The sequence below is a fragment of the Phalacrocorax aristotelis genome, chromosome 1 (genome assembly GCF_949628215.1).
Source record: "Phalacrocorax aristotelis chromosome 1, bGulAri2.1, whole genome shotgun sequence".
Classification (NCBI taxonomy): Eukaryota; Metazoa; Chordata; class Aves; order Suliformes; family Phalacrocoracidae; genus Phalacrocorax; species Phalacrocorax aristotelis.
In genome coordinates, this window is record NC_134276.1 from 134,680,069 (window position 1) to 134,705,255 (window position 25,187).

Genomic DNA, 25,187 nt, shown 5'->3' on the forward strand with positions numbered 1-25,187 from the left:
TTTCTGGTCCGGTTTTAAAACATGGAGGGTGGAGGGGAAGGTAGCAATACAAACCGAAAATAAGCTCTATGCATAGGTTACAGGCTTGCTTTGTACAGTTTTCAGCAACGTATTTTTTCATTTTGCAAATAAATGGGTAAATACTGTATCAATTATCGTGGGAATTTTCTATGGCAATGAACAAACAACACAAAAATAATCAGACACTGTAGCTGCTGTACAGCTATGTGGATGAGAAAATGCTGAATGACCAAAGGACAGTAAAATTCTCTTAATTCTGTGCAAATTCCAATAAAAAACCACAAAAAGTTCTGGTTTTTTGAGTTTAATTGGAGCTTTATTATTTAAGCTGTGACTTCACAGTCTTCACCTTCAGCAATTTGCAAAGAGGAGGCATACAAGAAAGGTTACAACACTTAATGGAAGGGACTCCCTGCTGAACGGGGGGGAAGGGTGCAATGCCAAGGCAGAAGAACTGGGAGCGCCAATTTGTTCTCAAGTCTCATGTGAGGACTCACGGAAAAGGCTGATTACTTGAAAGAAATCAAGGAAGTAAGTTAAGGAAGCAGACCCTGGCATTAAAGTGAGCTGGAACCAGAAAGAGACAAACACCAATGGCAAAATGCAAATAAACCAAGCAGAGTAAATCCAGACAGAACCCAAACAGTAACAGAGGCAGAATGAATAAATAAAGTCCCTAGGATTAAACCAGATTTATCCTGCCACTCAGCTTCTTCAACAGACATATAAAGCTGTAATTGACTGTGGCATGGTGGCTTCAGCCTCTGCTCCCCTGAAGCCACTGTCCAACCAGGTAGAAAAATAAAGGTCTAATTCACTGGAAATTCTTTCATTTACAAAACTAATGGAATAGGGTTTGTTTTTATGCTTCTGTGTCAACTTCCGATTTATCTTCAACTCCATTCTGCTCATCTTTCATTTCTTCATCTTCAGTGTGGCTGGTTTGAAAAGCAGCAGCTGACTAAGTAGAGAAACAAAAAATATATTCCTTTGTTACACAACACTGCTAGCATTTGCAAGCAATACCACAAACCCACAAATGTTTGATTCTTATCACTGGGATACCTGTCTCCCTGCAAGACTGAATTAATATATTAGGACCTTCAGCCAAGAGAAATAAAAAAATTTCTTTGCATTTCTTACAAATCTAAGAAACCAGGAGCAGTTTAGAGGAGGCTGAGAAATAATACTGGTGTTAGATGGTTATGATTCATAATGTGATGAGTGCACACTTGCCACATAACACTTTAAGAGTTCTCCCACAAACTGAAAGTAATGTAGGATGCTTCTGCACAGAACTGCTTTCATCCTGCTTCAGTTTCCATGTGATTCAATTTCAGCAATTCCCATATCATGCCCCCACTTCCAACTTGTACGAGGCACACTTGGACTCAAGATACAAAGAGATATCTTTGTTGGACAAGTTTCATACAGAATGGCTTCAACTCAACAAGAGTCACTCGGATGTCCTCTGTAAGAGCTTAGCCAGAAGAAAATCTGACAAGGTGGCTGCTCTAAAAGCCCCCTTCCTTGCTGTACCCTCCAGTCCACCTAAAAAGGCGTGGAAGGCAGAGCGCCATGTGGTAAAGATCAGAGGTCAGTTTTTACAACAGGACATAACCAGCACATCCTGACCTTGCAACCATTTTCAAACACAGTAATGGGAGGTAGAAATGTATCGTCCTGCTCATCTCGAAAGATAGTGCAATGAAATTGCTATTCCACCTCTCAGCCTAGCACCCTGAACCATCCATTTTATTGTGAGGTTAGATGAGAGCCAGACAAGAACAAGCAAAACCGTATGTATGCACTGCTGGGGGAGGGGAAAGAGGGGCAGAATCCTTAAACTGAAATGGTACATCAACTTAGCTGCAACAAGAAACTACAGCCAAAGAACATCCAGGCATCAAAGGCCAACCTTTCATCCTTAGGAGCGTTCTGTGAAGTACACCAGAGAAAAGGCTCCTCTCCAGAGAAAATCTGTTAGCTAGGAATCCTGGGCTTCAGATAAGGTGATAAGCATTCTGACCTTTAAAAATTCACACTTTACACATGTGAACTGTTCAAATTCATTAAAAGAACTACTGATGCAGGAGATAGGCAGATGTCAGGAATTTCAGAACTATAGTCCAAGCTCCCTTCTCAGCAATCAGAAGACATTTGGTAAACAAAATCTCTTCTCCAGACTCCTGAACAACTTCTACCACCACTAACAGAGACACTGTTGGAGTTAGAGTAAAGCAACATGTTATATCAGTTAACAGGAAAACATCTCTTCTTGCAAGAAAAAATCCCAAAAACTCACATGGGGAGTAAGCATCTTTTGTTTACAGTTCCATGTTCCATCAATCCCTTTTCATACAAATCCATTTTGAAGTAGGCCAGATGGCTCCGAGAAAAAAAACGAGTGTAAACACATGCACATTCCCAAGATCATCGAACTATGGAGAAGAATGAACCAGGCCAACAACATCCTGGCTTGTATAAGAAATAGCGTGGCCAGCAGGACTAGGGGAGCGATCGCCCCTTTGTATTTGGCACTGGTCAGACCACACCTCAAATACTATGTTTAGTTTAAGGCCCCTTGCTACAAGAAAGACATTGAGGTGCTGGAGCCTGTCCAAAGAGCAACAAAGCTGGTGATGGGTCTAGAGGACAAGTCCTGTGAAGAACAGCTGCAAGAGATAGGATGAGAGGAAACAGCCTTAAGTTGCACCAGGGGAGGTTTAGATGGGATATCAGAAAAAATTTCTTCACCAAAAGGGTTGTCAAGCATGGGAACAGGCTGCCCAGGGAAGCGGGTGAATCACCACCCCTGCAGGTATTTAAAAGACATGGAGACATGGCACTTAGGGACCATGGTTAGTGGTGGACTTGGCAGTGTTAGGTTAATGGTTGGACTCGATGATCTTAAGGGTCTTTTCCAACCTAAATGATTCTATGACTCTATAAACTGATTCTGTCTGAAGTAGATGGAAAAACTGAAACTAAGCTGTCTTTGTAGTATCCCGAACAGTCTGCAAAGACTGTGAGTCTGTCTTTTGCCAAGAATACAACTCTACCATCTGTCTTAGGGCTGAGGTATACATTCTGAAAAGCACAAAGGCAGCCCTTTCATACTTTTAGTGATATAGCTTGTTTCAGCAATCCACTCTTCCTCTCTGAACAGCAGATCTTGCTGTATCTCACGCCTAAGAGAGGAAGCCAGATCCCCAGCAGCTGTGCTAGCTGAAAGGAACCTGCACACCAGTGCCTGACAGGTGGCAATTAAAACCTGCCCTTTCAAAAATGAAGATGCTCAACAGTGAAGTAAGTCTAGTTTAGATGCTGTATCTTTATCTTCCTCAGATTTTTTCATTAAAGCCTACCGAAACTTAAGGTTTCATGGCTATACATGACAACATCTAAAAGGACAGAATACTTTCTTACAGGTTCCAATAAGCAAGGACTGTTGAATCAGGCCACTTTATCCAGATACATAACTACATGGATAATGACACTTTCCTTGCAGAATCAGTGGGGGACGTCTGCATTTGTGTTTGTTTTCTATCCTCCATGAAAAGCAGGACCAAATCCACAGAACTACTGCTACTCTTTGAAGAGGAAAAAAAAAACATATCAAAAAACCACCCCACAACAAAAAAAAACCACAAACTCAACAGCTTGCCCACCCAACCATCCAGTTAGGTGTTACTGTATCGTCACTGTATGACTAATTTAGCAGAGTAAGAGGTGAAGAACAGGATACATCTCCTATTGCCTCTGGGAGATAAACTCATTTCAGGTATATCTCATTTTGGAAGATTGAGGGAGGGGAAGACAGGTTTGTGAAGTGTTTCATGTAGGAAATTGTCAGCTGACAGCCTGAGATGCCTGAATTGTCAGGATACACTCATCTGAGGACAACAGGCCCCTGGACAGATTCACTGACAGTTAACTGTAGGAAACTGACATACCAATCTGACAAATTTTTGCTTCAGTTCTCCACACCTATTCTGGGAAGGTGACACAAAGATTTGTGAAAGTAATCTCACAAGATGTAAGCTTCTGCACTGAGAAAATTTGAGTCTGACAGAAATCCCAGATTTGTCTTGGAGGTTCATCTAGTCCTTCTGGACCATCAGATTTAAGGAAAACAAACACAATATTTTCTTAGGATATGTGATTCTCACCAGTAACTTTGAATCTATTTTGCTAGCTGATACAACCTTGTAATAACCTGTATTCAAATATTGCCATTGCTAACTGAAGTAGCATTTACTAAAATTCTAGTGAAAGCTTAGTAGGAAAGCCATCCATAGAGTAGAATAATCTTCTGACAGTCTGAATTCTGACACTTCATTATCAATCTGTGACGTTTGAGATGAAGAACATCAACATCTTAATGTCTCCATGAGAACAAAGATGGTGCTCAGCATCATCTGTATGACAGACATAAGGACTTGGTAGACTGGCCACCCTGGCACCAGAACAGACTGTTCTTTAGAAGATCAGTTCAAGGATAAGAGGCACTTTTTTTTCAGTTCTTGAATGTTACCATGTTTGCATCTCATCACTTCATTTGCTTTCTGATTAACCCTGGTCAGTTGCAAAATCAGATGAAATAAGTAAAAGCATTGTGTGCAATGCTTGGCACTGCTAGTTTTCTTGTTCAAACAAGATGGCCTAATCATTTTGGCTGTTGGCTATTTCCAGTCTTTGCCCCCAGAGGAAGCTACTTGAGTGTTCTCTCACTATATTTCTCCATACTAAGAAGTAAGCTGAATATGTAAAACACTATTCCTTGTCTAACCCATGACACCACCTCTGAGTCTTCTGGAATAGTGTTACTTACCTTTAAGTCTCTGTCTGCAAGCCTTTGGAACATGTTGGCGTACATCTTCTTCTCTTTCTCATGCTGCTCCCGTATTTTTTGCTGACAAGTTACCAGTTGCACTTTGGCGGCTTTGTTACTTGGATAAAGTTGTATCACTTTCTGGAAATCTCCCCGGGCCAATTCAAAGTCATTGACTGCCAAGTGCGCTTCTCCACGCCTGAAGAGGCCTTTTTCATTGTTGCTGTCCAATTCGAGTGCCTGCATTAAAAATCCAAAGCAAAAATCACATTACTTTTTTTTTTTAAATAATATGCAGTTGGAACGCCAGAGACTGTGAGAAACTGTACCTTCCAATGTAATTTATGAGTCTTGTCAGGGCTTACTAATAAGTTGAGTTGAATACAGTAGAAGTAAGTACAAAGAGGACCGAATATAGTAGGCTATTTTACAGAGAACAGGCCAGTCTAAGATTTAGTTCTGGCTCTCCCTTCAAGCTCTCTGAAGGACCTTTGCCAACATGACTACTTTCTCAGAGTTTCTCATTTCTAAATACTTAAATATTCTCAATGTAGCAGGAAGTTAGTAAATGATATTCAAAGGACAATTATTACAAAAATAACCTGCTCTGCTAGCTGATAAGAAAGGCCAAACACCACATGGCCTGGTATCCCTCAAACTCTTAAAGCAAGAGAAAAACTGTCAGACTGCTTGTGCAGCTTAAGAATAAACAAACCTTTACTACCTTGTTGCAGTTCTCCAAAGCCTGGGAGTATTCCTTCAGCTTGAGATGGCACATAGCTAGATTTAGGTGGGCAGCAAGCCTCAAGCTTTTGGCTTTTGTATCCTCCTCATCAGAGAGTCCTGGTTCATGCTCCAGCCATGACACAATCTTTTTATACTGTAATGCTGCCTGTTTGTATTTCCCCTCCTGTAAACAAAGCAGTTCAATTATCACACAGCTCATCACACAGTAACTTTTATATCTCTCTCTCCCCTTCATCTTACCATGAGCAGATGATCTGAAAAGTAGTTCAGACAAATCAGAAAGTAACTTCTACCATCAAAAATATACTGCTTCTGCAAGCTACTCCTGCATAGGAACAGAAAATCTTCAGGAATACCTACTAGCTCCCCCACTAATGCTAGGGGTATAGGCCAGCATTGATACCTCACTCTCAACTCCCACCTTATCTTCAACTTCTGATACAAAAGAAGGAAGATGGAGCATTTTTTCAAAACAGCACAACTATTGCTGTGTCATGAAAATAGTGGGAAAGTCTGCCTTTAGGTAGCCAAATTGTTTGAAACAGTTTCTCCATACATCTCTACCAAAATGAATGTTGTTCATTCACAGCGTTATCCCACAGTAGGAACTTAAGATACTGTAGTCTTGCTACTATTCAATGTATGCCCCAAAGTTATCTGTAGGTACAAGCAAACTGCTTTGACACAGAAAACTAACTCCCTAAGGAGTTAGTTCTTTGGAATTCCAACTCTGAGGCTCTCTCTTTTTTAAGATACTGTCCCCTCCCATCTTCCCTGTAAAAAGTCACAGAGAATACCATGAACACTGCTCTGAAATGACAGAATCTGTAATCATCATTATCAGTTTATGACACGGACTAAGAAATGCTACTATTACTTGGGGACTGTAATTTACCTTGAAGTATTGAGTGCCTCTCTCCTTCACAATGTAGCTTTGCTCCAGCTTCTCATCTATGTTCATTTCCCAAGACTCTCTAGCCTACCCAAATAGAAACAGTTCAAGTCAATTACACAGCTTCTGGGAAAACCAAGTAGCTATGCTGCTTCCCACTAACAATATGGTAGAAATAGGTTTGCCAAAGCAGAGTTTTGCACTGCTACTGGAAATCGGGCTAGAGCAGGGGGGACACTGACAGCAACAGACAGGGATACAGTAAGAACAAGGACAATTTCAGCCAAGAGCTCCCAGTGTGCCACCACTGACAACAGTGGCTCCCCTATTTCAGATCAACATTCCAGGATTCCATCATCCTTGTTTAAGCTGCACTCACACTTCTTCCCCCACCTCCCAATCTCTTTGGGACTTCACCTCTTGTTCCTACCTTTTCAAAGCTTTTAAGTTTCACTTCATACTGCAGCTCTGCATCTGGAGGGATCTGAAATTTCTCCTTCCCAGCACTTCCAAAACCATAGCTGTAAGATGGGGGTGAGGAGCGGATGGAGACAAAAAAAAAAAAAAAAAAACCAAAAGAGTTCAAAAACCACCCAGACAGCCATATTCTCTACATAGGAAGCTGGAGGCAACACACTCATGCAAATCTAGGATCCTTATACAGCATTATTACAAAACAAAGGCTTTAGGAGTTCTGGATACTATTCTAAGGTTAGCAAGCACAAGGTAGAAGAAAGCTGGAGAAACCTGGGGTTAATTTCATTGATCTCTAGGTTACAGATTCTTTTTTTTTTCAGCTTATGTGAAAGAAAATCAATTTATCTCTCCATCAAGGGAAAAAATACTTTCAAGTTATACATATCTTGCTTTATATTCACAGTCTGAAACTGGATATTTCCTTCAGAGCACCTGTATTTTAGTACTATTCTTAGAAAAGCAAAGACAACAATAAATACAGAGATTAAGTGAACAGCTGTACACTTCATATACTGCCAATCAGCTGATTAACAGTACATGAAAGGCTCTGTGCTACAACTCCAGGAAGAAGCTGAACATTAGCAGGAAACCCCTCAAGATCAGATTGCCTTGCTTCTCTTCTCCCCCATCAGGTTCAGTTACAGTTTAAAAAATTTAAAATAACAACTGAAATTAAAGTTTGATGGAAACAATTGATGCAAACTCCACTTGTTTCAGGTGTGCTCTCACTGCAGAGAGAAAATCCCGCTTATATCCAAGACTGTTTAAGGTTACAATGTTGGTCAGTCACATGCCTCAGGTTAGCTGTTCTCATCCCAGAGAATTCCCATAATGCTCCAAGGTTTGGATATAACTCTGCCTTGTATCTCAGAGGAATCCTGAAGGCCTTTTTCCAAAAGGTTTTCAGAATACCAGTGAATGTCTTCTGCTGACAAAGGATTTCTGATACTCTTTAGTAATTACGTCACCTAAGGACTAGCTATCTGATCACAGTGGGCTCCTCAGAAGGCTCATCAGCTCCTTCCCTGTTCTGAGGCTGTTCTTCAGGGTATCTTCATATGCACAGTCAGTACTGTTTCCTTTGGAGTGCTACTACTTCACAACCTAGTGGCAAAGCAGTCTTAGCTTCATACTTCTCATACATCTATCTTTTGGGGCTGATCAAGTTTTTACTACAGCACTGAAAAAAGCTGAAAGGCATTATAACAAAACACTTAGTTCTTGCCAGATGCTTAGTGTAAGCCCTTCAAGTATCAAAAGATCAGAAACAGCATACTTGGGTTTGAGATAGAACACAGATTCCTCCAATTTCTCCATTCTTTGAATTCCTTTCTCCAGACCGTGAGGAAGATCATAGCTGTCACCTTCTCCGATCTCGAACTGCAGCTCCCGCCTGTCAAAAACACGATCTCCATATCGGCCTTCAAACTGGACTGGTAACAAAAAACAGAACAATCCGGAGAAAAATCAGAAGATATCCATGTATAGTAAGGGGCAGGTAGTACAGGTAATATAGGGACTGCCAAAGCCGCCTTCTAAACAGTCTTTTCTCTTTTAACAGCTACCTATGCTTGATGGCTGCTGGCAGCAAATACAACTTCTGCTGCTAAACTTAATAAACCCTTTTTTTCATTCATTTATGTGGGTTTTTTTTTCACTCCAACAAGTGCCAGAACTACTTCCCCTCTTGTTCCTCAGCAAATGGAAATACTTCTTATTAGACTCATCTACCTTTTGTGATGAGATAAGCACTTACCAGATTCACTATCTCCAGAGAACACAGCTGCTGGAAAATGTAAACCTCACTGGACATAAGAGAATGAAAGCTTGTTCTAGGTTGTTAAGTTACTTAGTAAAGGGAAGAGAAGCCACATATTCCTCTCTCTCACTGCAAGGTGTTGTAGACTGGGAAAAAGGTTCTGTGCTCTCACGTGGCAAACGCATTTACTATTTGTATAACATACTTACTCTCTACAAGTGCACCCTCATTGGGCTTGGAGTAGCCTTCCCCTTTTTTACGGATTCTTCGGATGATGCCACCATCTTCATCATCAGTGAGATCCTCTCCCTTGAACTCAAAAAGTTCTATCTGTGGAGGGAAAAATGCCTTGCATTTATTCTCATCCCATTAATTTCATAACTCACAAGATTTATTCTCCAGAGACCTTTGGAACTATAGCTGTTCAGGAAGCCACTGTCTTAGTTAATGTCCTGTAAGGTAATAGATAGCCAAAGCTATGAAGATGTTGTATTCAGTAGACACTGGATGGAAACCTACTGAAGAGTTTCAGATTATATTCAGGCCTTTATGTCTTTTTTCTCCAACAATCTTGGTCTCCCAATACTACAAATTAGATCCTTTAATTGAAGGGACTGTGAACCTAGCTTCTGGATAAAGCTTCCATGAGCCACAATTCTTAGGGACTACTAATACAAAAAACATTCTATGGGTTTCTTTAATAGTATTTTTGCTAATGACTGCAGGCAGAAGTATGGATAGTACTTTTTGGGCTTGAGCGGGGTTTTTTTGTTTTATTTTTAATATGAGGGAAAATACACATAAAGCCAGGAAGAATTTGCTCTTAGCTGCCACTTCACAGTGCTACCACACTGAGCAGCAGCTGTCACACCCTCTTCCTCTACAGTCAAGTGGAATCACCAGTAGGGTCACTGCATCCAAGGGCTGGGGAGGTTTCCAAGTAATGCAAGGACAAAAGAAGCAGGAAAATGACAGATGCAATCCTCATCCTTAAGACCTGATTATACCCTTAATACCACTTATGGTCAAATTCAGATCAACTTGAAAGTGCTTGGAATGGAGCCCAAACTGATTCCAAATACCTGTACTGCAATATTAAAACAAATTCAAGAATGTCTTTTCAGACTTCAGTTGCTACCCGCATGTTTGTTCATCCTCCTACCCTTGTGCCACAGGACAACGGTTTCAAAACCTCTGTGTCGTTCTCCCTTGCATGCCTGAACAGAGACAGTCCTCTCTTTACTCATGTTTTCCCCTCTAGTCTTGCCTTATCACTGTGTATTGTGGGATCATTTCAGGGAAAAAAGTATTTCCAGAAGAATGATAAAACAACAACACCTTTAATCTAAACTTCTTGCTGCAACAAATTGTTTAGAATTTTTAAGAGCTGGTGTTAATGTAGGAGATAACTATTCAGCTTGATTCTTCATATAACCTCCCAAGTCTAATGCAAATCATAGTCTGAAGTGGGAGTACAATGACAAGATGGGAAAACAGTCTAGTCACAAGCGAAATTTGTTGCTGCTGCTATAAAATTAAGAAAAAAAAAATCTTTTGCTATACTATTGTTTTACTCAAACATAGGAAAAACAGCAAGCCATTATAATCAGCATTGTTTAGACTAAGTAACTCATTAAAAAAAAGTTCAGTGCTAATGCTGTGGACGTTCATAACACTGGACTTAAGATACTCGGAACGCAAAAGGAATTGAATGTTCACCAGCACAAAGAGTACTTCCACTTTCTATTTTGATGGATACCTAATAACAAGTAATATTCTGGTCCTTCTCTTCAGTCTGTCTCAAACAAGCTAAGTCACTCCAGAACATACCACTGATGACCATACAGGTTTCCCCTCCTCTTTTTGTTTTTACCTGAACAACAGTATTCGATGGAAGAATCTTTTTATATTTCTCAGCAAAAGCAATCATGAGGAAGAAAAGAAAAACAAACAAAACCCCCAAAACACCCCAGACCAAACCATAAGACATCTATTATTTCAGGTCATAACCAAACGCTGACATGGTGATGACACAGCTACAAAAATCTTTTAATGTAAATTTTAGAGGGTCCTTTTTAAGGCAACTCATACAAAATTTTGGTATGGTGATGGCACTTGCAAAGGAACCATGCTGACATTGTTTTAAATAATAAAAAGGAAAGACGGGTGCAAGACTAAAGAAAGCGGAAAGAGTTTTTCAGTGCCTGAGAGTCGTACTAGTCAGAAATCACTCCTACTTAACTAAAATTTAGGAGAACTTTCTGAATCCAAGTTTTATGCCGCCCCCCCGAATTCAGGACATACCTGGCACTGCTTATTTGTTGTGGCCAGTCATCCGCAGACCATTTTGTTAGGGGAGCACAAAACCATCATGGGCAGCTTCAGTGCTTTTCTGTCTTTCTCCCTTTTCTCCTCTAACATTACTGCTCAGGCATGCATTAGGGGATATAAAGGGTCATGAATGAAACACTACTTCTACCTAAACAGTACCTAGAAGATGGAGAGGTCAGACTGGCATCATTTAGAAAAACCTAGTGGGAAGTGAAGCATCTGGATAACTGTATCAGACAGACTCAGCAGTACTCTGATGAAACAAACCCCATCTTGCAGTTAGTGTTTTCATTTATCAAAAGGTTAGGTATTATCCCTTGTTGCAGGACAACGAGGTAGCATCCTGCGTACTAGTGCTAACCCCTTAGGAATCCTTTATTATGCTGCTAAGGTAGGTCTTGAGCTTTGAGACACTGCACGTGGAGAGTAAAAAGCAGAGAAGCTGAGCATCTTCAATAATTGCTACACTGAAGTTCTGTTTGTTTTTCCTTTCTCTCAATCAAAATGAAGTGAGCAGAAAAAGGTGGAGGGGTGGTGGTGGGGACCCAACCAAAAAAAAAAAAAACCCAAAACACTAGAGTTTGCATTTGAGTCGTCAGGTCAGAACATAGTAAATACATGTTAGTGTTTTTACCTCCCCCTTCAATCCTACCCTATATTACACATAGCCAACACTTGTGGTTGTGCAAAGCACACAGCATTTCAGCATGTGTAGTTTGATCCAATATAGGTAAGTCATAAATATCTTCAGATTTATACATTAAAAATGTTGTTTAAGAACAGCTTTGCAAGATATTCTTTTTGAACAGTCAACTGCAGAAATAATGGCATTACTTTTTATGTACTGGAAAGGAGTAAGTTCTCATCCTTTAGTGGCCTGGGATACAACCTGCTGGCAGCATCTTTTGAATCCTTTCACGCAAGATACATCTTTAAGGCTATTTACTCACAATTTCATGGAAAAAAGAAACGCAAATACACTATTCAAATGTAATACAAATACAATATCCAAGTACGTCTAATTTATCTTTCTTAACAGATGTTCATTGTTTCCATTAAAATCTAAATAGGTTTTCATCCCTACTCCATGAACTGTTTCTACCTTTCTCAGATATTAGATAAAACATTCAATCTTAGAGCAATCATCAGAGCTTAAAAACTTTCCTTATGCCCCCAACACAGGGAGTCCATTCCATTGACTAAGTATTTTAGAACAAAGTAATTTTTAAAATCACACTTATAAAGAGTCCATCTGCCTTTTCTCTGGTGCAAATAATTTTTAAAAATCTTTCTTGGAAAATTAAAATGTTTCAACAGTAAAAATAGATCCTCCTAAAACGCTGTTTAGACTGTTTGACAGAGCATGCTCCAGGAACATTTTAGTATCATCCTCTATGGAAAAATCAAACACGAGTGTCTGCATTCTGAGCAACCACTCCCACTACTGAAATAAATCAGAAAAGACAGCTGCTATTTCCGCCCCCTTTTGGGAAGGGTGTTTGGGAGGGGCACAGAAGATGCCTTAAAGATCACTAGGAAGCAAATTCTGTCCTCTGCTGGTGAGGTTAAGAAATGTCCATGCTAACTGGCTCCATGCTCACCAAGACATGCAGTTCACCTCCATGTCCATGTGAATTGTAAAACTAGCGTTACCCAGACACCAAACTCAAGACTGCTGAATCTGTGACAGGGACTAAGTGCATACAAATTACTTTGTGATGGTAAGATTTACCAGTGTAGCCTGGATCCACAGACAGACGTTGGTAATCAAAAACCTGAATCCAAACTGGTTTTATGGTGCTTCAAGGCTTGTTAAAATGCTTGGCACTACAGAAAACCGAGGTCATAGTTGCAGGGCTGTTCCAAAACACTTTATAGTCTAGCAGTTTATATGGGGTAATTATTTCTTTTCTCCCCTGAATAGCTCATAAAAGATTGTGTTAGCATTGCACAGACAACAGTAAAAAAGTATGAAAAATATATTACTGAGGACATTAATTGCTCCTTCTGTTGCTGAAAACTTCAAAACATTTAACCTAAGTATCATTACTTGGAGTCTTATGAAGCAGAAAGGGGATTAAAGATTTCATTTTTGCACCTACTTCAGAGTCCACCACTGAGATAGTCCTCCCTCCCCTGCAGTGCCCCCTGCAACCTGCACTTTCCTACAGTGAATCATTCCATATCTGTAAAATTAAAACTATTAACACTGGAAAAAATCTAAATATTTTTAAAACTCCAAAATACGGGAACCTGAGCCACCGCAGATCAGTGGCAGCCAGACTAGAACTATATGCTTTGCCCACACCACCCTAATTGACCAGATTTTAATCTTTAGAAAACCTAACATTCCTGTTTTGACAGGGTATTACGTCACATATTTTCTACAGTGAAATATGTTTGTTTCCTTTTCAAACGTACAGTTTTAGTGACCATCTCTCACTTACCTCAAAAATCAGTGTAGTGTTTGGAGGTATCTTCGGGGGGCTCCCAGCTGAGCCATAGGCATATTCTGGTTTACATGTAATCCGACAGATTTCACCAACCTTCATAGTTGCCACAGCAATGTCCCATGCTTTAATCACCTCACCTATGCAAGTCAAATTTCAGTCACAATTTCTAGGCATACATGAAAGACATGATCAGCCGTGAAACTGAGCATCACCACTTTTAATATACAAAACCTAAGATGTAGCAGAAAATACTTAAAGACTTGTGCTTGCTCCAGTTTAAGTACATCAGTTTTAACGCTAATCAAATTATAAAGTTATCTGGAGACCAAAATTTGGCTAAATGTCTTCATTCTAGGTGTAGTGATTCTTTTCCTCCCCTTACTTCCTTGCCTACACGAATACAAGTAATCCGAACACAGACACAGGCTGAAGTGCTTGGCACAATCTCAAATGCGAGGAAATAACAATAAGCTCTTCAAAGAGGAAGGTCTTGGGGTGAGAGATTGCCTGCTCAGTTTTTGAAAACAATCCAAAACAACAGCCTTTTCTCTCTGCACTCCAAAGTTGGCAAAGAGCAGCATGAGTGGTAACTAAAAGTTACATGCACTTGTAACAGAAAGGGGGAGGAAAGCAGGAGAAGTGGTATTCCTTTTAAAGCCCAAAGTAAACAGAAGCTGGAACCTCAAGTAACAAAATCCTATTTCTTACTCAAGCTCTCCTACTTGCTGCTCCTTTCAACTCAATCAGGCAGCCTTTCTATTAGTCTTGTATTAATAGGTACACTTCATATCATCTCAAATTTCAGTACACTGTAGAATTCATCTCCCAAATAAAGTGACAGGTAAGGAACTGCAAAGGAGAAACTCAGACTGAGTAATAAGATTTGCTGGAACAAGGATATTAGAATTTTTGCATTCAAGAAACGTAGGCTTTTGACAAAGCAGTGCACCTCTGCACTAAGATTCACATTTGGGTTAATTTGGGAACTTAGGGAAAAAGGGAGTACGTTTCATCATGCTGCAGCTGACAGCTGCCCCTGTGCACCCTGTCCCAGTATCTGGCCACAATTAAGTACTCCTGATTCTGAGCCTTCTGCCAAAAAAACCCCAAAAAATCAACAAAATGTACATTCTGCCTATTTACCTACTCTTTATCATTATGCACCAGGGCAAATTTGCTCCCCTGGAGTGCTTTGTCTGAGGCCCAAGAATTCTTCAGCAGGCCTCATCAAGGGGCTTCACAGTCTTCTCATTCAGAAAAATCTCAAAGCTATACTGATTAGAATATTCTAAGAGAATAAACCTTAAGATCTGAAAACAAGTTTAAATAGCAACTTTAACCTGCAAAGGAGCCACACATGCAAGGAAATCCCATCTCAGTTATCACCAAAACTGATCAATACCAGACACAAGGTATTACCTTTCCCCAAGTCAAATGAAAACTTGTCTCTCCTGTCCAGACTGGAGTCAAATTTTGTGCCATCAAGAAGCCATCCTGTGTAATGGACGGTCACTTTATCACCTAGCATCGGAGACTCTGTCCCACTGCCTTCTCTCTTGACAACCTGAGAAAAACAGTTAACAACATCAAAACAATGAAAACAAAGTCTGCCTATTGGACATTAATTCCATTTACTTAAATGCATGCGTTATCATCTTCAGTAACTAAAAGATTTGCAGGTTTACTACCATTACCTGGAAATGGATTGACTATTCTGCCTACAGATTAGCAGTGTTGCAAATGCAGGAACCTCAAGATGGCTCTGCCACGATATGAGAACTTAATTGGCAACAGTTGGCACCAGCTTACAGATCTCGGCATCTACAGTTAAATGTCACTTACCTTTCCTCGAAGATTTTAAATGTTCTTGAAATCTAGTCAGGTAAAGCATCAAGCAAGGTTTTGGGGTGGGGTTTTTTGTTTGTTTGTTTTGCTTTATACAAATACTTCCCTCACCACCACTCTATCATTACCTGAGTCTGGTGTTCTAGGCAAAGCATTTTAACAAGAAAATGAGCTGGTTCTTTCCACACAACATCTATTCTAACATGTAATCTAAAATTAGTTGAGTTAAACCAGACAGTTCAACAAAGGTTAACAGAATCAATGCAGGTTAGTTCTAGCAGCCAATGCAGTAACACTTAGAAATTATTTTACAGGATTAACTTTGTCGCCCCGCAACTCTGACACAGATTGCCAACGCCCCAATTTCACATACAGCTGCAAGTATTTGATTTTCTTTTCAAGAGGTCCCCAGCCTAGATAGCAAAACCAGTATCAACTAAATCTACACTGTACAAACAGCAAAATCAGCCAATTTCTTTGGTGTTCATTTGAAATGTATATAAAAATAGGGAATAATACTGACATATCTCATAGGGTTAAGGATATGAAGCCTTGCCTGCAACAGGATTCCTAAAGTTAAAATTTGAGTTTTTCCCAATACTGATTGAAGCCATCTAGCTCTGAGCCAAAGCTCTGCATTACTTTAGCTGCGTAAAAGGTAACCAGTGGAGGACCCTATTCGCTTGCTTCTGCGGAGCCGTGGAAAAGATATTGCTCATACAATACAAACATTTGTTCCAGGGCAGTTATAAAGAAGTATGGATTGGTGTTGCCCCTTTAAAGAAAAGCTATAAAAATGTCATGCTTCAATACCAATCATGTTTTTCACCAAAGGAAGCAGACCGTTGGAAGCTTCCTTTCCAAATTCCAACTTCTTGCAAAAAAAACAGTCAATCTCCTACTTTGCCTCCCAACATCCCTGCAACCGACTACAAAACTGAAATGCCAGCACCCTCCACCCAAACCTGAGCTAATGTGGACAGCTTCTGTCAGACTCTTCACAAGCTGAAAGCAGCTCAATAGAGAGAGGGAAAGGCAGGCAGAGAGAGAGAGAGAGAGAGCGAGAGGGAAAGGCAGGCAGAGAGAGAGAGAGAGAGAGCGAGAGGGAAAGGCAGGCAGAGAGAGAGAGAGAGAGAGAGGGAAAGGCAGGCAGAGAGAGAGAGAGAGAGAGAGAGGGAAAGGCAGGCAGAGAGAGAGAGAGAGAGAGAGAGAGGGAAAGGCAGGCAGAGAGAGAGAGAGAGAGAGAGAGGGAAAGGCAGGCAGAGAGAGAGAGAGAGAGAGAGAGAGGGAAAGGCAGGCAGAGAGAGAGAGAGAGAGAGAGAGAGGGAAAGGCAGGCAGAGAGAGAGAGAGAGAGAGGGAAAGGCAGGCAGAGAGAGAGAGAGAGAGAGAGAGGGAAAGGCAGGCAGAGAGAGAGAGAGAGAGAGAGGGAAAGGCAGGCAGAGAGAGAGAGAGAGAGAGAGAGAGGGAAAGGCAGGCAGAGAGAGAGAGACAGAGAGAGAGAGGGAAAGGCAGGCAGAGAGAGAGAGAGAGAGAGAGGGAAAGGCAGGCAGAGAGAGAGAGAGAGAGAGGGAAAGGCAGGCAGAGAGAGAGAGAGAGAGAGAGAGGGGGAAAGGCAGGCAGAGAGAGAGAGAGAGAGAGGGGGAAAGGCAGGCAGAGAGAGAGAGAGAAGAGAGAGGGAAAGGCAGGCAGAGAGAGAGAGAGAGAGAGAGAGGGAAAGGCAGGCAGAGAGAGAGAGAGAGAGAGAGAGGGAAAGGCAGGCAGAGAGAGAGAGAGAGAGAGGGAAAGGCAGGCAGAGAGAGAGAGAGAGAGAGAGAGGGAAAGGCAGGCAGAGAGAGAGAGAGAGAGAGGGAAAGGCAGGCAGAGAGAGAGAGAGAGAGAGAGAGGGAAAGGCAGGCAGAGAGAGAGAGAGAGAGAGAGAGAGGGAAAGGCAGGCAGAGAGAGAGAGAGAGAGAGAGAGAGGGAAAGGCAGGCAGAGAGAGAGAGAGAGAGAGAGAGGGAAAGGCAGGCAGAGAGAGAGAGAGAGAGAGAGAGGGAAAGGCAGGCAGAGAGAGAGAGAGAGAGAGAGAGGGAAAGGCAGGCAGAGAGAGAGAGAGAGAGAGAGAGGGAAAGGCAGGCAGAGAGAGAGAGAGAGAGAGAGAGGGAAAGGCAGGCAGAGAGAGAGAGAGAGAGAGGGAAAGGCAGGCAGAGAGAGAGAGAGAGAGAGAGAGAGAGAGGGAGAGAGAGGGAAAGGCAGGCAGAGAGAGAGAGAGAGGGAGAGGGAAAGGCAGGCAGAGAGAGAAAATACTACCTGTTCAGTTTCCTAGGGAGAGAATGCTCAGTTGAAAAGCAATGCCTGACCTCTCATGGCACACCATCCCCTTATCATGCACCACCTCAGTGGTACAGCAATTATTAGCCTCACAGAATTAATCTATTGATCCCCAAGGGAGGCAAGAATTCAAGCAACCACCCTCAAGAGAAAAGGGAAGAGACATGTGAAAATCCTGTGTATCTTGTAACCAACCTAAGCTACATTGTGCTTAGAGATAACATTTTTTATGTATGTATACACACACACATATATATCTTAAAGTGGATCCAGACTAGGAATTTTAAAGCAGCCAATCTGCAGTCACTTTGAAATAATAGCTGCATTTAGTAGAAATTTTTAAGATTTTCGAAATGCCACAGTCTTGTAGTATCACACCAAGTTATCCAACAAGAAAATAATTTCTCATTTTCAGTATCTATACAATATTATTCCTTTGCATTTATTTAATTTTCAAAAGACTCACATTTCACTTTTTTCATATACTCAATACGGCAACCCTATTTCCCACAAGATTTACATTTCCCTTTCAGATGAAGAAACCCAATTTTTCTGTTCATTCTGTGATTGCAAATATTTTTATTTCTAAACCTAAATATTCAGACTAGAAATAGCACAAGAACATTCAGCTATACCAGGTGAAAACCTCTAGATAATATTCTGATACAAAGCTAATAAACAGATCAAAGAAACCTCTCCTACAACCAGTGCAATGATACTAGTACAAAATTGGTGTAGATTTGTTAAGAGTTAGACCCTTGATTTCAACGGGTGTATTCTGCACTCTGGCAATTGTTAGAAAAATAAAATCCATGCAGGCAGTACTTCATGACCTCTACAATCTTTTGCCTTATCAATTCACAATCACACCTGTTTTGAGGTTTTACAACCTCAGTTCTTTTGCCAGTTTTTTCTCCTCCCTTCCTTTAAAAAAAAAAAAATAATCTGCTCCTTCCCCATCATCAAAAGGGGGGTACTGCATGGACTAGGCAGACACCCACTGCCTTTTACCATGCTCAGGGATCTGCGATGTAGAAGACCCACAGGCAGCTTCCTGGGCAGCCATGCAGCTGAGAATTCTAACTTGGTACTGTGCTATGTGCAAAAAATACAAACTCTCACCAAAGCATGTTAGCCGGAAACATGCGGAAGTGGTGTATAGAAGCCAACCACACATCTTCTACCTAGTCCCTGATACCCTTCCTGAACTGGAGACAGCGCCTCTATAACAAACACAAGAATTAAAGCCAGAATTTTGTCTCTGCTGTGGTGCTGCTGTTCTTCTGAAACCTGGAGTTCTGAAATTTCACTGCGATTAAAAAAAGCTTCCAGCGATTGTTCAAATTTTTAAGAGACTAAAGAAGTTTCTAGAGATATGGAAATAGGAAATTTCTGACAGAGGAAGTTAGTGCAACTCCCTCTCACGATATCAATTCTGCTACCCTTGTCAACTGACTTCCCAGTACAAAGGAAAGGAGCCAACTTACCAGTTTTCTCCACACAGGGCACAAACTGAGACCGCAGCCAGCCCTACCAGCAACCTCACCTATAGCTTGTTAATAGCTAGTTTAGCTACTGAAGACGAACCAACGGGCAGCTTTTCCGGCTCCCGCCGCCGGGGAGCATTTACATCAGGCCCACGTGTACTGTGCACCATCTCGGGTTTAGAGACTGCTTGCAAGGAAACGAGACGGAGCACCTCATTTTCAGCCTTAAACAGAAGCAGACAGCGCAGCACTGCTCTACACCAGATATGAACGTATACGAAACGCACGTGATCTGCCCAGGCACCATCTTTAATTCCAAGCCCCGAAACACGTGCTGGGGGCGGGGGCGGACCCGGACCCCCCCCAAAACGAGCGGTGCAGGCAGAGCCGCACCCTGCGAGCCGGGCTGAGAGCGCGGCCCAGCCCTGCGAGCCCCGGGGGGAAGCTCGACCGCAGCGCGATGCGCCGCTCCCCTTCGCAGCTCCCCGTGGCCCCAGCCGGGGTGTGGGAGCAGGGAGCTGCTGTTCGACCCGCGCTGCCGCCGCCGCGTGGGAGGCCCCGCGGGCAGGCAGCGCGTGCGCGGCAGAGACGGCCTCAAGCCCTCCCCGCGCGCCACCACTAACGTTTACTCGGGAAGGGAGCGCGAGACTGCCGGGCGGCGGACAGCCCGGTAACGGCCCCATCCCCTCCCCCGCAGGGCAGGCGGGCGGGGACAGGGCGCTGAGGGAGCGCCCGCCAGCGAGCGAACGAGAGGGACCGGGGCCCCCAGCGCTGGCGCGCGGAGCCCTCCCCACCGGCATCCGAGTCAACGCGAGGGGGTGGGATGGGGATCGCTCGCCCGCCGCCGGGTACCTTAAGAACGCCCTCATCCCGCTTGGGGGTGATGTCCACCCCCTCCGAGGGAGCCCCGTCCCCTTTCATCTCCTCCGCCGTCATCCTGCCTGCCGCTGCCACCGCTGTGCAGGAAAGGGCCACCTCGCGGGGCCGGGGCCGGCCTCCCGCCGGGCTGGCAGTAGTGCCTCGCTGCGCCTCCGGCTCCGAGCAGTGGAGGCGGGCGCCGCGCGCCTCCTTCTCCACTGCCTTCGCCGCAGTGCCGGCCCCCGGCCGTCTGGGAGGAGGGAGGGGAGGGAGGGGAGAGGGAGGGACCGAGAAGTTTCTAGAGAGGCAGCCGGTCTGCCGCAAAGCGCCCGGCCGTGCCAGGGACCAGGGTGAAAGTGCGCGTCGGCCCTGGGAGTGGAGAGGCTGTTGCCAGCAGGGGCGGGAGGCAGCCGCCTGGCGGCGTTACGTGAGCGGGGGGGCGAGGAGGAGGACGAAGAGGAAGGAGCAGAGTTTAGTCTCGAAAGGAGGGAGGGCGGGCGCGGTTTTGCAGCGCGGGGCCCACGTCGCGCAGGTGGTGCAGGCGCACCCGACCTGGTGGCGAAGAGGGGCCGCTGCCCCCTGCCCTGGTATTCCGGGGAGAAGGGTAAAAGTAACCCTCCTGTTATCTCAGTATTGGCAGTCTTGGAGGCACGTGGGCTTGTTTTCTTCTTATCACCCACTGTGCGGTTGTGGACGACTACAGGAGTGGTTGTAGGAAGCGAGCACGGAAGCATCGTAGCGCACAGTGTGACAAGCTCGAGCATCCCTTTGCTTGCTGGGTTCAGGATCCCGTTAGAAACCATGTGCTTGGTTCGTTATCCTGGACTGGGAGAGGTGAAGACATGCTTAGGGTACAGTGCAAGCTCTGTAGCTTGCCTGTCTGACTTACTCTAATGAGAGTAAGTGGCACTGTTTTGTGCCTTGACATGCTGCAGGAATATTTGAGTATGCATCAGTAAAATGAGATGCCCCCTCTGAATATGAAGTGTAGATTTAGGAGACCAGGTTCTGGGCTTACTCAGTGTATGTACAAGCCTCATGGGCTGTATGCTACTTTTGGCCGAATCAATTGCAATTTCCCACGATGTAAAATCAGGACTTTATCAATCACTTCGGGTATAAATAACTAAAGCAAAGGCTTTAAACGCCTTCAACCTTCCACCGCAAGCCACTAACGGGCTCCCCGCCTCGGTCCGCGCAGCTTTATGCAGCTTCCTCCCGGCCCTTCTTGAACTTTCCTCTCCCCGCTCTCCTCCCGCTTTCCCGACGGGCCCTGGGCACTGGGTGGGCGGGCTGCTGTTGCCGCGGCCCTGCCTTCCTGCCTGCCGCAATTGCTCCTCCGCCCCGTGGGCTCCAAAAAAAGAGCTGGGGCCGCGCAGCCGCGGTCAGGCGGTGTATGGCCTCTGAGCGGGGGCGGGGAGGGTAGTGGGGGTGTGCGTTGTACGCCGGCTGCTTCTGCGTCTTCAGCCTCATGTTTAGTTCTTCGGTAACAAAACTAGTCACTGAAGGTAAAAGGAAAAAGGCTCATAGGCTGCTGTTCAGTGTTTGCAGAGTTGCTTTTCCAAACCGCGTTGCCATTCCAGGGCTTGGGCCCGTGCAGTGCTGAGTTCTTCAGTTCAGAAGGGGTCCCTGGGAAGGCTGCAGGAGGTTTGGCAGCAGTGTGTCAGATTGCTCTGTGAGCATGGATGTTGCATCTGTCCTGACTGCGTGCAACCTGGAGTTGTTCTGTGCCAGGATAAAGTTGCAGCTGTGCACAGTGACTGCAGCAGCCTTAGGATGGCTCCACCAATGTCAAAGGAAAGCAAAAGAGCCTAGATAAAGAACGTGTAGTTACTTCAGCAGGTGGGTGTAAACTGCAAAATCTACAGGTTTCTTCTGAAAAAAGCATGCATTTCAACCCCAAGCAATCATACGCTTTAATGCACTTTCAAACTGAATAAGTGGGGGCAGGCAGAGAGAGAAAGAAGCAATTGTAGTTTCTGGGTGCATTTTGTCTAGAAGCTTCTAGCTGCTCTCAATCTGCAATTTAACATGGATGAGTAATTTGGTTGCAGATTAAATCTGTAGGAGGTACAAAGCTGGTTCTGTGCATACATGTGGACCCTGATGCACTGAGGAACACGGAAGCATCTAAGCTGGTTCTGGTCTAGCAGATCTTGTTAGGAAAGGCACAGAAAACACACGGGAGATACTTCATCATCTGTGCCCTGGCTAATGAGTCTGTATGGTAATGAATTTTTATTCTCCAGTCAGCACTAAGAAGTTCTCTTCGCTCCCAATTCATTGGGTCTGACCTCTCATTTTACCTAGATTTTCTAGCAATAAACCAACTATATGTTGGTTTAAAATAAGTTTTTGCTCGTCATCTGCCTTACGTTTGGCAGTGAAGTTTTTGTTTGGGGCTGGTACTTTTTCAGCTGTATGCTGTATACCTCATAATCCAGCATTTTAAAATTGCAGTATGTAGAAATAGTGCCAAATTAGCCACAACTGCCAAACATTGCTAGAATGAAGTTTAGAAAAGTGATAAATATTAAAAAGGAAAGGGGATCGTTTAGTGGGGATCTCTTATAGGTATTATGTATCATGTTTCCAGACGTTCCCCTGTTTTCAGCATAGCAGTGCAAACTCTTACATAAGTAATTTAAACCCAGTACTGCAAGCTGTGTTCCTTAGTAACTTTTCAAAGACTGCTTAGATATTAAGGGCTTCTTGTAGGGTGCAACAGACAGAACTTGAAAGCGGGCTGTATGTGGAGGGCATTATGGAAAAGGGAGCAGAGATAATAGAAAAAAGGCAGTATTTTAGGTGATGTTGATGCTATAGTGCTTTCACTAGGGTATGCATGTGTGGAAGACAGGTCAGAAGAAATCTCCTGTGTTTTTAAGCCTCTTTTAAGGCATGTTTATAGTCCTGAATTATTGGAAAGGAGCCTTAAAATCATGTCAGGCTGGTTTTCAGAAGATACACAGTAGAGACAATTTTGAAACTAACAACAGTAACTAAATATGGTGGGGAGAATACAAAGGAAAGATTTCAGAACTTGATGGGTACACTTAGGTGAGGTGAAAATGAAAATTTTGCCAATAGCTTTCAGGCAGAGTGAAAGGCAAGTGAGATGATTGCCTAAAATAGCAGAGAATAGCCTGGGCAGTAAAATGTCCTGAAAAACAACTAATTGCAGCAAGAGTCTGGAACAGCCTCCCACGACATGAAGTCTGTCTAAAACTGGTCTGCAACATGCTAGATTTATGAATTGGTTTATATAAAGGCTTGCTAGAGATAACTAGGTTTGGACATAAACGTTAAAGATGATGTAGGGCAACACCGCTCAGCTGTAGCTTTATTGACAGGTTGTGCACAGGGAAGGGACTCAGGGAGGCTTAGCCCATTAACAAGGAAGGACCTTTGGGGTGCTGTCAAAGGGTCAACTTCCCAGGTATGTGATGGCTCAAGTCACTGCACTGTGTAAGTTGACCCAAGCCCCACCATGACAGGCTGTTGCCTGGAGGTTCACTTCCCGAGTTGTGTGGATCAAGCTGGCACTGCAGATTTGCATAAATGGGGATAAAAGTGAGGAATGCAGGTCTGTACAAGCTCAAAGATGACAATATGAGATAACAGCAAATAGAAAAACCAGAAAGGGAACAACCCTGGATATTCATTTGTGATTTGAACACAAACTTAGTCTAAGCTCATCATGAGCAGTGGATTCACGCTTGATTGGCTTGAAAGGGCCAAGCATGGGGCATAAGAAAGAAGTAAAGACAGAAGCCACACACTCTGACTCAGCACCAGTTGGCAGGTGGACTGATAGCCCAGCCATCAGCAGGGTCGCCCCCGATGCTGACTGCCAGGGAAGACACGATTTGACCCAGTGCAGATCAAGTGCGGTGAGGACGTTCCTGGGGAAACTAATACCAGAGGGATAGCTCATAGGACATGGGTGATAGTGATAATTCATGTACCCATGTTATTTGAAATTAGGCTTTAAAACATCGATTGATTGTAAATATCTGTCTAGGTGCAGTAATGAAGAACTAAGTAAACGTGTTACTTTTTTTTACTTGGCATACTTTTCTTCTGCGTGATTGCTTGGTTAGTCTCAGAATCCAAAAGAAATCCCAGATGCTCCTCTGTTGGTTTGTCACACTTACACTGAGTTGGAATAGAACATGATTTAAGAGATCAGGGATAGCTTGTAATACTTCCGCTTGTTGCATTTTAAAATATAATGGTGCATGATAAGGAGGATGCAATGTTCAGTTTATGTGAATTGCACTTTTTTTTGTTGCAATAAGTGGTGCTACCCTTGAAGTCCACAGTAGGGCACAAACCTTCATTGGTCTGACCCTACACTGTGTAACGTGTCGTTGATAGGCCATTAAGGATGCCTCACACCAAAGTTACACCCTGCCTGTTCTTCATTTGCAGCTTCAGTGAGCTGTCCCAGTGTCCCTGCTTTCCCTTGCTTCCTGGCAGTATATAGCAAAACAAGTCCTGTGCTGTCCTTTCAGTTTAGAAGAGATAAAGTTGTTGGTTTTCCTATCCTTTACCACATCACTGCAGACTATATATAGTAGATTGGCATGGCCCACATGCAAAGAGCGTTAGACCTCTTCTGTCCTCCCTTTCAAATGAAAACGGTAGTGTGCTACGCTCACGGTGTTGTTTAAAACCTAGCAACACTTAAAGGTAAATGATCTGAGCGGTTTTAGAGCAGGCATGCAAGTGAGACTCAACCCCTCCAACACGGGATTGGAAAAGGGCTGTCTGCAGATCCCAGTGATTTCTGAGCTGCTCTGCTCCTTGTCCACCAACAGGTGTCACTTTTCTAAAACTAGAAGCCATAGGACTTGCGTTTAGGCAAGTTCTCTTTATTTTTTCCTCTTTATTTTTTTATTTTAAAATTATGGTTATGATTTCTTCTGTGCTTCTGCACATGACTTTTTATTATTTGGTAATTTATTTTCTGTGATATGTGCTGTCCTTTTTAGGTCACAGATGCAGATTTTTAAGAAGACTAAACAGCACTTGTTAGTATAGGCATCCCTTCTGATTCAGTGTATCGCTGTTTTTACTGATCATAGCCCATCAGCCTGCTTTCAGTTCATAGGAAGTTAGTAAAATTCATTTTAATTAAGATATTAATTAGCTTTCCAAAAGCAAAGTTA

At 43.2% G+C, this 25,187-nt stretch overlaps 1 protein-coding gene across 5 annotated transcripts; it reads right to left on the reverse strand.

The window, feature by feature from the left end:
* Positions 1-315: 315 nt before the first annotated feature.
* Positions 316-20,369, reverse strand: FKBP4 (FKBP prolyl isomerase 4). 5 transcript variants are annotated; one of them, XM_075110252.1, is made up of 11 exons: positions 20,008-20,259; positions 14,934-15,078; positions 13,509-13,651; positions 8,940-9,060; positions 8,248-8,404; positions 6,925-7,015; positions 6,498-6,581; positions 5,580-5,765; positions 4,856-5,095; positions 3,978-4,016; positions 316-982 (listed from the first exon to the last, which is right to left on the reverse strand). In XM_075110252.1, the coding sequence occupies exons 1-11, from the start codon at positions 20,089-20,091 to the stop codon at positions 884-886; spliced, it is 1,389 nt and encodes a 462-aa protein (XP_074966353.1). In that variant the 5' UTR covers positions 20,092-20,259; the 3' UTR covers positions 316-883. The 5 variants fall into 5 exon arrangements, with proteins under 5 accessions (XP_074966353.1, XP_074966363.1, XP_074966371.1 ...); XM_075110270.1 differs by having other exon boundaries at positions 835-982; positions 3,978-4,011; XM_075110242.1 differs by lacking the exon at positions 316-982 and adding an exon at positions 3,489-3,614.
* Positions 20,370-25,187: the final 4,818 nt, after the last annotated feature.